Below are 17,367 nucleotides of genomic sequence, written 5' to 3'. Positions count from 1 at the left end.
GACCAGTAAATTCTACCTGCTGATTGGTAGCTAACGGTTACTGATCATGGGTAACTTTACAGAGCTGATTTTACTTTTTGTCTGATCTGTCTAAAAGTATTTTGCCAAAGTGGTCTCCAGTGTGTAAAAGATGGCACCATGGAATTACACACATACACTCTTAAAAGTGTTAAAGGAGAACTAAAACCTAAAAATGAGTATGGTTAGAAATGCCAGTTTTAAAATACTGAACTTGTCGTACCAGCCTAAAGGTTGAGCATCTCTATAGTAGTAATGATCCAGTACTTGAAAGTTGTCACAGGGGTTCACCATACTGGAATCTGTTAGAACTGTATGGGACAGTGCACATGTTCAGTTTACTCTGGGCAGCTGCTGAGAAGTTAAACTTGTTGTAGGGGTTGTAGCAAATTATCAGGCAGAAAATGAGGTTTGTCTGTCACATAGGTTGATGCTACAAAGCTCATTATTAATTTCTGGTACTAATTGCTTTGGTTTTAGAGCTGCCATGCACTAATGTACTAATCATCCTTGTATTGTGACATTTATATTTTATATACACAGTATATTGTGCATGGGTCCCTAAGCTCAGTAACTGACAGCAACACAGAGCATGTGCAGTGAATCAGCAGAAAAGAAGATGCGGAGCTACTGGGGCAACTTTGGAGGCACAGATCTTCCCTGCTAAAGGGTTGTGGTTGCCTTGGGCTGGTACAGAAGCCCAAAACATAATGTACAACATTTCTAGCCTATTTCTTTATTTAAACTGTGAGCTGAGATGTATCAGAGATGTCAGATCTTGTGATGAATTCTACCATAAATGTCCTTGTAACCTATTTTATGATGTAACTGATATCATAGTAAGTTGATTAGTATTCTTTCTCTCACTTTCTCTTATTTTATCTACAAGGGAGAAAAAATGGCTGTCTGCTCAGACAATATCACAGATGTAACAGGAAAAGACATTGAAGCAGATTCAGAAGACTACTCTAATGCTGTAAAGACTTTTATCTGTCAGTCTACCATTATCCCATCAGACAGCAAAGGTTTCAGAACAGCACTGTCATCACAGTCAGTCAATCTGGCAGACACATTTTTAGGTAAAAAGTCTATTAATAGCAATTGGGCTTGTGTAGCTACTTTCCAATAATATTTCACACATTTCTTTTAACAGTAATGTTTTTAAATAATTTATTTATAGCAAAAGAATTGAGAGATTTTGGGGATTATTATAAATGTCAATGACAAAATATAAACTCTTCCCAGTTTTACCTTTTTTGTAGCAAATGTGTAGAATAATAAATAGTTGGTATTAAACAATGCAACTCATTCTCTATATTGCTTTAACTTTTAAATTAAGGCTTTAAAGGACAACTGTACCCCCAGAAAGAATACTTAACCAACAGATAGTTTATATCAGGGGTGGGCAAACTACGGCCCGCGGGCCACATCCGGCCCCTTGGCCTTTTTAATCCGGCCCGCCGACGACGCCAAGTCTCATCACTCGAGACTTGGTGTCATTGGCGGGCCGGAATTAAACAGACTAAGGGGGCGTAACGCTGGCCTGGCCCTGCCCACCCTGGCCCGGTCTGGCCCGGGGGTAAGTAAATGTGGCCCGTGAGCCAAAAAGTTTGCCCACCCCTGGTTTATATTATGTTAAGTGACCTATTAAACAATCTCACTAAACTGGAATATATATATATCAGTAAATATTGCCCTTTTACATCCTTTGCCTTGATCCACCATTTAGCGATGGGCTGTGGGCTCCCTCAGAGATCACAAGACAGGAAGTGATGCAGCTCTAACTGTAACAGGAAGTAGTGTGGAATCAAAAGGCAGAACTCTGTCCATTCATTGGCTGATGGGGCCTAGCATGTATGTGTGCCTTGGCTTGTTTGTGTGCACTGTGAATCCTATGATCCCAGCATGTGGCCCTTAATTTTTAAAATGGTAATTTTCGATTTAGGATTACCCAATGACACATACTACTAAAAAAGTATATTTTATGTCCCTATGCATTTTGCATCAGGTTCAGACACTCCACAGGGTACAATAGCATTTCACTACTCAAAGCAGACCACCACATTCTGAGGAACTCACACAGGTTTCAGCTTTGATAAATGTGTTACTGTCTTCAAAACTTTTCAAAGTTTTGATAAATTGCAAAACTGCTAGGAATCCTTTTGCGTTCCTCAGTTTAAATCTTCAATTTATCTGCCCATAAGTTTTGAGGTATTTGTAGACTTTTTTGGACAGAATTCCCTTCACTATTTGATAAATAAAGGCAGGAAAATAATAGAGTAACATAATTAATCATTATTTGTTTATAAAAAGCAAAATTAGATCTATTTTAGAATATTATTTTAGTAGAGAGGATCTCAATTAAAAGGTTCTATTAAAATCCTTATAAATGATCCAATAATGAAAAGCATGTCATCACCTATACTTTATTTTAATATTAATGTGTGCTATTTATCTTCATCAGTATTTCTTGTGTTTTAGGTGTTACAACCAAAACATCTCTTCGTGGGATTACCATTAGTCCTGACGTATTTCCATCCCATTTGAAGATACCTGATGTGAATTTTTTCTATAAGTAAGTAAGCGTGCACCCCCTTAGTTCTTATTCTTATTTGGGAAGCACTTGTGTCCCCTGCCTGCTGCACTCTGCACTTAACACTGGATGAAAAATCCAGCACTTAGTGAATAGAGCACAGCAGGAGGCATGCCTTCCTGTCACCCCCTACTTGCCCCTCTTGAATAGAGCACTGCCTAGCACATTTTGTATTTTCCAAGAATCTGTTGTTCAGTGCTGTAGAAAAGTGCTGTCCAACTTCTGTGGTACCGAGGGCTGGAATCTTTCTATGGTGGAGGGCTGATAATGGATGTTTTGACCACTCCCCCTTTTTTAACCACACCCATGTTATCACAAGAGCTTTTAAGACCATACCCACATTAATGGTGGTAGCACAGCAGAAACCCAAATGGTTGGTGTATGGACATCACCCTTCATTCATATGTGAAAGACATTGGGGCCAATTCACTAAAGGTCGATAATGCTTATTGCATGCTTTTTTCTGTTAAAAAGCATGCGATAATTATGTCCCGATTAATTTCGCATGCGTTAAGACGCATATCGCATGCGCAAAAAAAACGCACGTTATTTACCTCGCATTGCGTTAATTCTTGTTCTTCCAGAACAAACCCATGCCAGGTTCACCTCCCATAGGCAGCATAGGGCAGGCAGAGTATGGCACACACAGGCAGGGTAGGGCAGGCAGAGTATGGCACACACAGGCAGCATAGGGCAGGCAGAGTATGGCACACACAGGCAGCATAGGGCAGGCAGAGTATGGCACACACAGGCAGGGTAGGGCAGGCAGAGTATGGCACACACAGGCAGGGTAGGGCAGGCAGAGTATGGCACACACAGGCAGCATAGGACAGGCAAAGTATGGCACACACAGGCAGCATAGGGCAGGCAGAGTATGGCACACACAGGCAGTATAGGGCAGGCAGAGTATGTCACACACAGGCAGGGTAGGGCAGGCAGAGTATGGCACACACAGGCAAGGTAGGGCAGGCAGAGTATGGCACACACAGGCAGCATAGGGCAGGCAGAGTATGGCACACACAGGCAGCATAGGGTAGGCAGAGTATGGCACACACAGGCAGCATAGGGCAGGCAGAGTATGCACACACAGGCAGGGTAGGGCAGGTAGAGTATGGCACACACAGGCAGCATAGGGCAGGCAGGGTATGGCACACACAGGCAGCATAGGGCAGGTAGAGTATGGCACACACAGGCAGCATAGGGCAGGCAGAGTATGTCACACACAGGCAGCATAGGGTAGGCAGAGTATGGCACACACAGGCAGTATAGGGCAGGCAGAGTATGGCACACACAGGCAGGGTAGGGCAGGCAGAGTATGGCACACACAGGCAGCATAGGGCAGGCAGGGTATGGCACACACAGGCAGCATAGGGCAGGTAGAGTATGGCACACACAGGCAGCATAGGGAAGGCGGAGTCCAGTACCTGTGTTGGTTACATGGTCTGCTCCAATCAAAAGATGTAAGTAAGGGGTTGTCTTTCTGCACATTCAGTATACCATGCACATTTGTTGCTGAACAGCTACGTTTTAGTGAATATTAGAAGAGCACACTATGAATGTCCTACCGAAGGTTTCTTGATATAGTATAGATTTTTTTAAATAAGAACCAAGCCAGGATATATTAGAACATTTTAGCAGCAGCCATAGAATACTTCATTTTATATGTGGTTCAGTTAGAGAAATATAAACTATAATTTTGAAAAACTATTTGTAATTTCTATATAATCATTTGTTTTCCTTATTTAGATCCTTAGCAACTACATCATCATGTGAACAAGGCCGAGCAACAGTTATATCAATGAGATGCAACCCTTCAAAACTGGGCCAGGGTGACATTTCTGTACCAAGGTAAAAAGAAACATTTCCCTTGTCTTAATATTGACAAATGTGTTTAGCTAAGCCTTTTATTCTGCATATTTTCATTTTCATTAACTACAAACTGGTAGCATTGGCAAACATCGACTTGGGGGGGGGGGGGGGGGGGGTGCATCACTAGTGCAGAGAGTGCAATTGCAATTGAAAAATCAGAATTTAGGCTTTTAAAGTTACCTGGAGCTGCTTTTTTCCTGTTCATGCTATTTTGCAAACACTTAAGTAGCCGCAAAATGCAGTGGCAACCACTATTAGTAAGTTGCCCCATTGTACCTAAATCAGTAATAACTGCAAGCCCAAACTCTAATGCTGGAATTGTATACAATTACATTTATTAAGTTTTGATATGCTTTGTATGATTTTGTCTACCAGCTCTGTATTGTATAAATATATGCTTAAATACACATAAGATTCAAAAGTGTGTCTAACACAGACAAAAGCACTCACAAAATGTTATGTGTCATCTCTGTACAACCTATAACCCACAAGCTATAAGCTGTATAGAGACAATCTGTATTTTAATATTGGTTTTATGCCTGGAATAATGGGTGTTGGCCTTGAAGATCTCTCTGCTATAAAAAACTAGCGGGGGTAGAATTAACGTGTGAGACTGGTTGATGCATTGGTCAGCAGACAATCAAGCGAGAGGTGGCATCTTATAAATAAGAATAAATACATTGTCAGTTCTGTGAAATGTATAAACCTTCATGTGGTGGCTTTTTAATTTTTTGCTTAGTGCTCCCAGAACCTTCTTTGTATTGTGCCATTACCACTCCTTGATGTTCTGGGCATGTGACATCCGACCACTAGCTAAAATACCCAAACCTTTTTACTTATGAGCCACATTTAAATGTAAAAAGAGTCTGGAAGCAACACCAGCATAAAAAAGTTTCTGGGGGCGCCAAATATGGGCTGTAAATGGCTATTTGGTAGCCCCTAAGTGAACTGGCAGCCTATAGGAGGTTCTGATTGTTACTGAACCTGGTTTTTATGCAGCTAAAGCTTGCATCCAAACCAGGAATTCAAAAATAAGAACCTGTTTTGAGACCACTGGGAGCAACATCCCAGGGGCTGGGGAGCAACATGTTGATCAGGAACCACTGGTTGTGGATCACTGTTCTAGAGAATAACCCAATTCCAGGGTATGGTAATAGCTGCAGACTCAATATTTATGTTTTTATAGTATGTATTATATTTTATTATATTATATATCCATCTCTCATTATTAAATTGTGTATTTTGGTAAATACAAAAAACTAATTAATTTTATGTCTGTTTAGAAATTGCCCGGCTGCTACATGTGATGGGTGCAATTTTTATTTCCTTTGGGAGACTGCAGAAGCATGCCCACTGTGTACGGAGAGTGACTATCAGAAAATAGAGGGAGCTTGCAAACATGGGCAACAGGTAATTATTATAAGCCATCAAAACAGCCTAATACATATGGCCAAAGTAAAATTATAAAAAATAATATAAGAGTAGTAAAACTTTATAGCACGAGTTTCTATGTACATCTCTATGTACATGTGCTCATGTATTTAATTAGCAGACTATCTGATAACTGAGAAATTCTAGCATAAACTCCATTTTGATTCTGTTTGTGGTCATTTTTTAAAACTGGATGTGTTTCTTTATATTTAAATTATATTTAAATGAAATTACATGACCAATAAGGACTTGTTCTTTATCTTGTTCTGTAATCCAGAAAGCTCCATATAATGCAAAGGCATCTCCTATAGACTCCATTTTATTCAAATAATAAAGTTACTTTTTCTTTAATAAAAACACAATACATTGTACTTGCTCCTAAAATAAAATAAATCCTTATTGAAGGCAAAACAATCCAATTGGTTTTATTTAATGTTTAAATAATGTTTATTTTTGTTGTAAATAATGTTTAGCACACTTAGGGGCTGATTTACTAATCCATGAATCCGAATCCCGAATGGGAAAAAATCGGATTGGAAATGAACATTTTGTGACTTTTTCGTATTTTTTCAGATTTTTTCGTCACCGTCGCCACTTTTTCGTAGCCGTTACGACTTGCGCGAATTGTCGCAACTTTTTCGTAGCCATTATGACTTTCGGGAATTTTCGCGACTTTTGCATAGCCATTATGACTTTCGTGAATTGTCCCGACTTTTGCATAGCCATTATGACTTTCGTGAATTGTCGCGACTTTTGCATAGCCATTAAGACTTTCGTGAATTGTCGCGACTTTTGCATAGCCATTATGACTTTCGCGAATTGTCGCAACTTTTTCGTATTGAGCGCTCGAAAAATAAAAGCTACGGGAAAAATCCACGACAATTCGTGAAAAAGTCGCAAAATACAGATCATTACGAAAAAAAAGCATTCGGACGCTTTTCGGACCTTCGTGGATTAGTAAATGTGCTACTTAAAGTATGGTGACCCAAATTATCCCTTATCCGGAAAACCCCAGGACCCAAACATTCTGGATAACTGGTCCCATGCCCGTATATAATCTCATGAAATCTGCCTTGTGTAACCGCATTCTGTTTTATTTAATAGGAAACACATTATGTGTGGAATGAAATGAAGCTCTGCACAAAAGGGGTCTCATTGCCAGAGAAGAGAGTTTCTGCCTGTGAATCAATTGATTTCTGGCTTAAAGTAGGGGCAGGCGTGGGAGCCTTCACAGCTGTCTTGCTCGTAGCACTGACCTGTTACTTCTGGAAGAAAAACCAAAAGTAAGTTTGCATGATGATCTGATGCATTTCTTGCATGAATTAAAGCAACAGTATATTCATAAAACTCATAGTTTATATTATACTAATAACTGGCTTGGCTTGATGGTAAAGAACTAATAACAATTTTGTGAAGTGTTTATTGAAAAACAAACAAAAAGCACTGGAATTAACAACATGCAAAAATCCCTTTGTCCTTTATTACCATTGTCTTGGTTTGATACTTAGGGTAAATTCCTCTGTCTTGATACATGCATTGAAGGATATTAATTATTAGTTCAGTTAAAGTATTAAGTGTGTTGTAAAAATCATGTAGCAATATTAAACCAATGTTAAATCAATATTTACTACTGCAGATAACATGATATAAACTGATAAATACATAGTCACAGATTATATATTGATACAGTATACTGATATATCTCATTTCTGCCAAGGCTTGTAAACGCTTCAGTTTACCGCAGGAAAATGATAAATCTGAAAAAAATATATTTTGTGCCTAGAAAATATGTCTTCTCTCTCAACATGCTCCCATTTTATCAAGAACAATGTTTTACATTTGTTTATGAATATGTTTAATCAAATTTTAATGCTTACACCAAAAGCACTGGTTAAAGTTATTATATGTCAGAGAAAATGATAAAGAAGCAAAACACATAAAAAATCTTTAAGCCCTATTTCCCTATGGCATAATATATATTTAAATATTATGTACTGTTAGTCTGCACTTGTAAAATGGGGTGTTGATTTTAGTAAATCTAATATAGTTTATAGAAACAAGCTCATCTGTAGCCATGCAAGCATCCATAGTAGAACCTGTTATATTTAGAAATTATTTAAATCATAAGTTAACTTTTAGAATGTTGTAGAAGGCAACCCTTTTAAGTGGTCTTTTAAGTGGGACTTTTTTTTGTGAGATGTCAGGGCAGCTCGTAGAATCTCTCCCCCAGTTGCCATGGGAGATTCAGCATGGGCAGCTTGCTTCCCTTAAAATCTCGCCCTCTATTATTGGGCTTTCCTTTTTTATTTTTCCGTTCCTTCTCATGGACAGAATATGAATATATACTTTTCACATGCAGGTTGGAATACAAATATTCAAAACTGATAATGACTGCAAATTCCAAGGAGTGTGAGCTTCCTGCCCCAGACAGCTGTGCTATCATGGAAGGGGAAGATAATGAGGACGATGTGATTTATTCTAATAAACAGTCATTACTTGAAAAGCTAAAGTCGCTTGCAACCAAGGTGAGGCAAACTCTTTTGAGTTTTTTTAGTGCAGTACATGTAAAATGAATTGTAATTAATCATTTTATTGTTTGATGTTACTGTGTACTAAACAGTGCAATAACTAATGTTTTAGTAAATTCATCATTCCCTAGAAAGAGCTAAATATTTTTAAAACTTGTGATATTATGATATAGAATAAAAAAAGCTTAATGCATTAGGGATATAAAAAAAATACCTGATCAGTTTACAGATGAGGGACCTTTTTACCTTTAAAGAGGTCAGGAAGCCTTACAAAGCATTCCATCAATGACTTTAATTAAACTGTCAACACTAAACCAAGTACTGGTTGGCTGGTATGGTTTACTGGACTGCTGCAGATTTCCACATTCTGCACATGGCTTGAGACCAGAGATGACCAACCTGTAACCTTCAGCTAAATAGAAATGTCCTCCATATACTGTCACAGATTCTAGTGCTTGGTATTCATCAAAAGCTGGAAGCAGCAGGTTGGGCCTTCATGTTTCAGGCAGAAATGAACTGCTGCTTCCTAACAGGAACTTTGATAGAGAGAATCTTGGATTAGTTGAGGCCACTAAGATTATACAGCTTTTCACATATTCATTTCATCTATTTATCTTTCCAGGAAAAAGAACACAATTTTGAATCTGTCCAGTTAAAATCCTCCCGAACACAAAATATATGATCCTGATGATGCCTTCTTGGATACTGGAAGACTTTTTTTAGAAAAAGGGAAAAAAGCTATAAAATAAACCTATTTATGGTACCTGGGCAGATTATTGAGGCATCAGAAGTAAAAAAAATAATACAACAACATGAAAGCTTGGTTGCCTTATTACATGATTGAGTGTCTTGCCAAAAATGTAATGAAAATTTGAATTTCAAGTTCAACTCAGGAAGAGAAACCAATGCAGAATATTTTCATTAATACATTGCCTGTGCATGCCCTGCTGTACCTGTAATCCTCTTTTTCTTCAAGTACTGAAGCGGAGTGCCTGTATGGTCGGGATCACCTCTAAGTGGCACAGGGAACTTAATAGCTGTGTACCCATGAAGATGAAATTTTAGCTTCAGATGATAAAGGGAAACAACGGTACATTTTTTGAGTCAAAGCCTGTAAAGGAAGTAGTAAGAAACCACAAACTGTAATGCCCAAAGATTTTCTATTCCATGGGAAGCAACTTGAGCATCTTTATATCTTATTTGTTCGGGTACTGTAGCTCGACCATTAGTAAAAAATACACATTTTTTAAAAATGATGCCATAAAAATCCCGCAAATTGCCTTATACATATAAACTATTAGTGGAGGGAACTTTTCAAGAAATACTTTAGTTTACTATGTGCTAGATATGTGAGACTATGATTTTAAAACTCGTTTCATGTTTACTAAATGAAAAGGGCACATTTCAAGGTGAAAGATAGAGTTTTCTGGCGCATGTTTTGATCCAAGAACATTGTATCCCAGCTAATTGCATTCCATAGGGGCCACTGCCAGAGCAGGTCCTAAAAATAGCAGTGAACATTTCCTTACATGGATAATATTTCATATTGAGTTTTAGTACCATAACTAGGTAAAAAGATCCAATACATGGTGACCTGTTAAAAAATATTTGTGCATTATAAGTTAGGACTCTTCTGCTTTTGACATGCTTGTAGTGGTTTCATAGGATTCTGGGAATTGTAGTTCAGGTTAGGCACCAGTGGTGCAGTTATTCAAGTGAAATCCATCCATTTCATGTGACACTATATCACTTGCACGACTGCTTGGCATGTTATACAATCCCTGCAGTTAAGCAACACCCAGACTATTCCTGTTGTATCACATTTTTCAAGTTAGTTACCTGCTATTTATGGTAATAATAAGTACAAAGTTAGTGTGAAGCAAATGTTTTTTAAGGAACTGGAATCCCTGGCCAATTTGTTTTGTTGCTATTATCTATTAATATTTCACAGATAGTCCTTTCCTTTCTTTGTTTTGCTGGTTAACTTGTTATTCTGTAGAGCTTTTTATTTGTAATTGGAAATTGTCCGTATAAATGTTACTGTAAATGCCTGATGGGTTGTTTAAAGTGAAAATGTTAATTGCTTATTTATAACAGCAGCTGACATTAGCTATTTTATTGTATCACACATTACTAAGGTCATTCGTCTAGACTTATGTCAAGTAGTGGGATAGTTTATCATACGCACATTATAATTCCTATTGACTTGCAAATTAGAAAAGGCCGCACTGACACCTTTTGTAGCAGGGGGGATGGTAACCTTCTGTAGGATGAGTTTCAGCATTGTTAACAGGTTGAAAATTAAAAAAAAAGGTAATGATACTGATGTTTAAAAATGTTATTTTTATACAAAAGGTCACTTTTATAATACCAAAGATGTCTGGTAATTGCCTACAATGTCATAGGGCCCTGGTTTGACATTTCTTGATTAAGAGCTTGTTTATTTTTTAATGATTGTTTATTGTTTTTTGATTTGTGGCTCCTTGATACATCAGGGCTGATGTTTGTAGAAGAAAATTTTATTTCTGAATGTCATTCATGACGTACAGGCATCTTTATGACAATGGACATTATTTTTGTGTAGTTTATTTTACTCTATATCAAGAGTTGAGGTGGAAAAATATGTTGAACTGTAAACTATTATTTTATATAGGCCATTGTCAACCGCAACATATCCTTAACAATTTTAAAAATGACACAACATCATTAAGCCAGATACAAAACATGACACCAAATACAAACTTAGATGTGTATTGGATATCAGCAGTCAATATTCTGTGTAGGAAAAGTGCTCAGTGGTCACTTGAGAGGATTTATAAGTTGGTGGTACTGTTGACGGTTCTAAGAACGCTTGGAGACTGGATAGGCGATGTTAGTCATTTCATTATAATAGATTGAACTGAGGTCACTTTGTTTAGTGAAATGTTACAAAGAAGTTTGCTGCAGTACTTTAGAATCAATGTGATAAGGACATTCTCTATATACTATATAGAGTTCTAACATGAGTAGGAATCTATTACTGAAGATCTGCTGAATTTAAATGGTATTGATCTGAGATTTTCTGAAAGCTTATGACAGCTCTGTTTGGATCAAGTGTCTGCTTACCTGCATGTTATATTTGATGCATCAGTAAAGATCAGGACAATAACTTTATTGTTATAGTAACCTTATGTGTACAGCTGATCCCAGTACAAGCAAAGGACACCAACTTCCAGATAAGGTTGAATGAAATGTTATTAACTGAAATACAATAAAAGGGAATAAATGGACAAACAATATCAATACTTCCATTATGTATTTTGCCTTCCCCACTCTTAATCATAGGCATGAAGCAGTAGGAATGTACACACTTAAAAGGAAACCAAAAGGTGCACTCTAGTGCATAAAGAATTGAGTGAAATTATGCATAAATACCTTAAAAACATGATGATTATTATTATTGTCATGTATTTATAAAGCGCCAGCCTATTCTGCAAAGCTGTACAATAAATGGGTGTATATACATTGCAGCCAGTAACAATTTTAAGGATACAATTATATCTATAATTATTAATTATCATTTTAAAATTAATATAAACTACACAACTTACTGGTACAAAATTATAAATAGATTAACCAGTTGATTAGCAATACATAAGTCAATCAAACGTGATATAATTTACAATGCTCCATTTCTCCCCCACTAATCATTAGTATGGAGCAGAGGCGTTTTTGGCTCCTGAGCCTCCCGAGGCACCTCCTTCGATGTCGCCCCCCATCGGTCCCCCCACACCCACATTATGGGAAAGTTGAGTTTAATTTACCATTAAAGGAACAGTATACACTTCCTATGGGCCTTATATATAATGATCTAATTTTTTTTATCAAGCAGTAACAATGGACAAATTAGGTATTTCACATTCAAAATGTAATTTTTTGGCTTTTAAAATCTGCTTATTGTTAATTGCCATATTGGGTATTTATTTTTACGTTTTCAGTTTATATAATATAAGAAAAGTCCAGTTGTTTTAGACTTAATTCTACTAGATATTGTATAATATCATAAGGTATTTCCCCAATTACCAAAATTATCGTTCTTGCATAAGCACTAAGTAATTTAACATGCATTGTAAAAAAAAATGTGCAGTGTTGTATAGTACGTTTTTTTAGTACAGAATATTAGTCTTGTGTTTTAGAAATAGACTCAAAAGTACTTTTTTTTTACATTTTCCTTTTTTGTATTATTCATTTCTTTTTCTTGCGCTGCATTCATAATAGGAATGAAAAAGTCAATAATGTCTTATCATTTTTTTTATGGTTCTCTTTTTGTTTTTCTCAGGCAGGTTGATGATCCTTTTTATAAAATCATTTTACACAGACTGTGACAAAATTATGCCTTGTATTATATTTGTAATATATGAAAACATTATTGCGATTAAAAAAATAAAATACAGTGTACAAAAGAAATCTATAATTAGCTGCGGAATAAAAAATGGAGGTGACAGTTCTTCTCTTCGAGCTTGTTAGATATATAGGTACAGTATATACAGCAGCAATTTACATTATCCAACACACAGAGTCAAAACATTTATGCTAAGACACCAATTTGATGAACTATTATGGAAGATAAGAGTGCCCCAGGTATGGGCATTTGCCCTTAAGCGCAGGACTGGGCAAAATAATGTTTTAGTGCTCAAGAAGGTAATAGCTGAGTTTAATCTTAAAGAGAGTGAGAGAATTAACTAATTTCCATGAAATTCTGACATTTACTAAAAAGTCTGAACTAAAAAACTGTTTCTAATTGTCGCACAAAAAAAACAGCGTCAAAGGATCCTCCAGGATGCTATTGAGTTCAGCATGATCTTGTTGGGTTCAGATTTTTAGCCGTTTTGTCACATAGTAAATCATGAAAAATGTGTGACTTTTTTTCTGCAACTTTTAGCACTAAAAAATCCAAATTGGCAAAATAAAATCAGAGGATTAATAAATGGCCCCTAGCATACAAGGTTACTCTAAAAAGTATTGTTAACACTATTATGTATATACTTACATTTCACTGTAATCGTGTTCTTTAAATAAGCTATTGTGACAAGATTACAGGACTATATGGGTGCTGCTTTTTGGTTAGGGCACAGAGTGCATTTGTGCTGGGCTCCTAGCATTCTAGGTGCCACCTTCACTGGATAAAGTAGAACATTTAATATTGTTAGATATTTTTAGTATATGCAAATAGAGGCTGTTGGGAGATGCTAGAAGAGCTACAGCTTAGACATACCTGATTTATGTAATAATATCCACCTCCACAGGCTTATGCCTGCCTGCATTGCCAGGGGCCCCATGTTGTCCAATCCAACCCTGGCTATATTAACATTGAAGTCTACATATCCTAGGGTAAGGTTAACATTACATTTATTAAAGATTTCTAGTGAATGTTATCTGGTTAAACATGCATCAAATTTACTCTGGTTTCCCCAGTATCATGAGAACTATCTCTTCACATTATATGATATATTTATCTTAGTGATTCCATCTGTATCACACAGATGCAATCATTATGTGGAATTCTTTTGAATGCTATAGAGATGTAGGTTGAAAGTCCAATAAGGAAATGGGATAAATTATTTTGATGGCTATGGCAATGTATAGGCTTTACAATTCACCCCCTCCCCTTCTTCTCTTAAACCTGTAACAAGTATACCTTTTTTCATAGACAAACTCATAGATTTACCATGGCAACTGGAGTCCTTTTTTGTATTGCTTTGTGCCACTCCTCAGATATTTGCAGTGAAGCCAAAATATTTCAGCATATACATTTTGTTTGTTCTGACCTTTTGTTTGTATTAGAGTTTGTTTACAAATAACTCTTTTGTAATAATATGTATGTGTTAGCTGTTTATGAATTGTATATTATCTTCTTTTCCTTTGGACCTGAAGAAGTTATATTGAAACTTAAAGCTCTAAAAAAGTATTTGTCTAATTTCTTAAGCAAATATAGATATATTTAAATCTGAAATGTTGTCTTTTTATTTCTGTATGTGGTGTTTTTCTTTATTGAATTCAGCAATATGTAATGCAACTAGAATGAACAGTTTATATATTTATGTTGTTAAAAGAAAAACGAGACAAGGAGACCTTAGCCCCCACAAAAATAGAGAAATAAAGATAGGAGCTTCACATTAGTCATCTGAATTGATTGGTAAACACTTTATCTGTGAGCTTTAGGCGTTACCTGTAGTTGGGGGATTACACCATTTAAAACATAAAGAACTAAACACAACAAACTAAAGCTAAACAAAGAAGTAGGTAAGAAATGCTACACATTATATATCAGTGATCCCTAACCAGTGGCTTGTGAGCAACATGTTGCTCACCAACCCATTGGATGTTGCTCTCAGTGCCCACAAACCAGGTAGTTATTTATGAATTTCTGACTTATTGGGCAGTTTTGGTTGAATAAAAACAAGATTTACTACCAAATAAAGCCTTCTGTAAGCTGATAGTGTGCAAAGTAGCTACCTAATAGCCAATCTTAGCCCTTATTTGGCTCCTCCATGAACTTTTATGATGCTTGTGTTGCTCCCCAATTCTTTTTACATTTGACTGTGGCTCAAGAGCAAGAAAGGTTGGGGACCCCTGCTATATATTTTAGGATTTCTTGCTAGCCCACTATAACTTGAAGTGAAGGTCTATGCTTTTGAAGATGCCTCCAGTATCTTACAATCTATACACATGCCCTGGGCTACTGTTAGTTTCCAGAGTTTAGTGAATGACTTAAAATGTAGAGTATAAATAGCAATTAAAAAGAAAACAGAATTGTTTTGCGTCATGATTTTCGAGGACCACTCAGCCTAGCTTTTCAAGCTAAGCATGTGAGTGTTCCTGATATTCAAAGATGACCTAGCAAGATGGCAAGCTCCTGTGGACAACTTTGAAACTCTGGATTATCACAAAGCCTACCTCTCCACACTAACATTCTTTGTTTTATCCTTTGACCTATCTTTACATAGGTCCTTCCCTTTCTCCTCTTTGTTCTGGGGAAAGTTCATGGGTATAGAAAGCCAAATGACTGGGTGAGCAGCCTGGTATCATGGTGGGCCAGTTCATCACTAAAGCCCACTAAGCCATATTTAATATTGCTGCAGATTCATTTTCAATGCCTTGGCTAAATTAGGTAAAGGTTTTACCTTAGTGAATTCCATGTCCGCATCTATCCTAACACTGTGTGCAAGCTAACAAATTGGAGTAGCTAAAAAGGTGTCGTAACCTTTATTTCGGCTTGATAACTGCCTTCCCAGACTAGTACCAGTAGAACATGGGTTACACCGGACTCTCTCACCCAGAATAAGCCTTCACTAACTGGAAGAGGAAGGTGAGGGTGCAACTGCAGCTTTCTTGCTGCTATACAGAGGGCACCCGAGGTTCTTGCAAACAACAGAAAAGTTTATTAAACATCCACAGGGTTACTCACTGCACAGACAAGTGGTACAGGCAATATCAAATGAAGAGCGTAATACAGGCTGACACTCAACCCTGAGAAAGAAAGTTTGCCAGCGCTTAGTTTGCCTTTAAAAATAATTTTTACAAAAAATGAGGTGTTCGTACCACACTTTGGCCAAAATATGTAAGCTCACGTGCCACGTCAAGGCCCCTCATTGTACGTGAGTCCTACACTGTCTAATGACTTTGAGTCTGTGATGCAATTAAAATAAAGTCCCCCAGCAAACAATGTGACTGAGTAGTAAGACCTATTGCACCTACCTTTAGCTTAAAAAGGCTCTAGTGGAAAAGCAGGGAGCTTTTAAACCCCAGCTCATTTGCACACACATGAAAGCGATTCATTGGTTTAAAGGCTACATAGCAGCTAGAAGCAAAATTTGGCTACAATTTGTACACAAACTCAACCCTAACTGCCTTACACTCCTAGAGTGTACTGGTACGGGAGCTACACCTGCCAGTATCAAATGCCTCATTTACAGGGTCCATTTCCCTAACTTTAACTGGAATTATACCCAGCCTCCCGGCAACATCCACCCTGTTCCTCAGGGGGAAGGAAAAAGGATGTGTTACTCCTTTCCCAGCACTATATCAAGGTGAGACAGGAAGTGGTCACCCTACCTGCTAGCCAATAGCATACATATGTAAATTAACTTACTTAGATACATTCCCTTCTGCCCAGCAATTAAGGGAACTGAACCAGTAAAGCCATAGGTGCTATTAACCCTATGGGTCCCTACATTGTCTTTCCCATATGTAATAAAAAGCACAAACTTTTCCCATTAACAGGTGATCCGTGAATGCTTCCTGCTGATTGGTTAGAATAGGTGATTTCCCTAATGGGTAATGTGTTTAGTAGACTGTTGTGTGCACAGTTATGCTTATCTATCAATCAAATATATTTAATTCTAGTTATTTATTTTTTTAGGTGTGGCTGCACCTTTAATTTGGAACTTTACTGATAGCATAGCATTGTATTTTAATTTTAAATACCTATATTGTATATAAAAATCAAAACAACGCATTATTAAAGATTCAATATAATTTCTCTTTTACAAGATACATAAATGTGGGTGAACTTTAGAGTGTGGAAAAAATAGCTATGCCACAAGGAGGCAGCACATTTCTTTATATAGATTTCACATTCACTCCCCTGTCTCACTTTGGTACGTTAATTAGTTTGGTTCGTTAAATAAATCCCATCACCTAAAGCCCACGCATACTGTCTTAAGCAAGGATAATGCATAGATTAGCATAGTTAAAATATTTTCTAAACTTCCAGGATGTCCAATTAACAACTTCTGTTGAAATTTTACCTACTACACAAAAAAACTTGACAATGTAACATATTTTTTTTACCATACTGTATTATTTATAGAAAGAAACTTATCTTGAACAAAAATAAGGAAGTATTGATCAATAAACATTATTGATTATTTATGCAAGATTTTAATT

The 17,367-nt window shown here is 36.9% G+C and overlaps 1 protein-coding gene across 1 annotated transcript in view; it reads left to right on the top strand.

The window, feature by feature from the left end:
- kiaa1324l (KIAA1324-like) overlaps positions 1 to 14,431 on the top strand; it is a 51,625-nt gene extending 37,194 nt beyond the window's left edge. The window contains exons 16-22 of the mRNA XM_002935245.5: positions 908 to 1,097; positions 2,500 to 2,593; positions 4,358 to 4,459; positions 5,764 to 5,890; positions 7,016 to 7,194; positions 8,271 to 8,436; positions 9,062 to 14,431. Of these exons, the coding sequence (XP_002935291.2) occupies positions 908 to 1,097; positions 2,500 to 2,593; positions 4,358 to 4,459; positions 5,764 to 5,890; positions 7,016 to 7,194; positions 8,271 to 8,436; positions 9,062 to 9,121 (918 nt within the window). The 3' untranslated portion in view covers positions 9,122 to 14,431. The remainder of the gene's footprint in view (positions 1 to 907; positions 1,098 to 2,499; positions 2,594 to 4,357; positions 4,460 to 5,763; positions 5,891 to 7,015; positions 7,195 to 8,270; positions 8,437 to 9,061) is intronic.
- Positions 14,432 to 17,367: the final 2,936 nt, after the last annotated feature.

The sequence above is a fragment of the Xenopus tropicalis genome, chromosome 3 (assembly GCF_000004195.4).
Source record: "Xenopus tropicalis strain Nigerian chromosome 3, UCB_Xtro_10.0, whole genome shotgun sequence".
Classification (NCBI taxonomy): domain Eukaryota; kingdom Metazoa; phylum Chordata; class Amphibia; order Anura; family Pipidae; genus Xenopus; species Xenopus tropicalis.
Note: the sequence above shows the minus strand (reverse complement) of the source record. Positions and strands in the feature narration are given on the sequence as shown.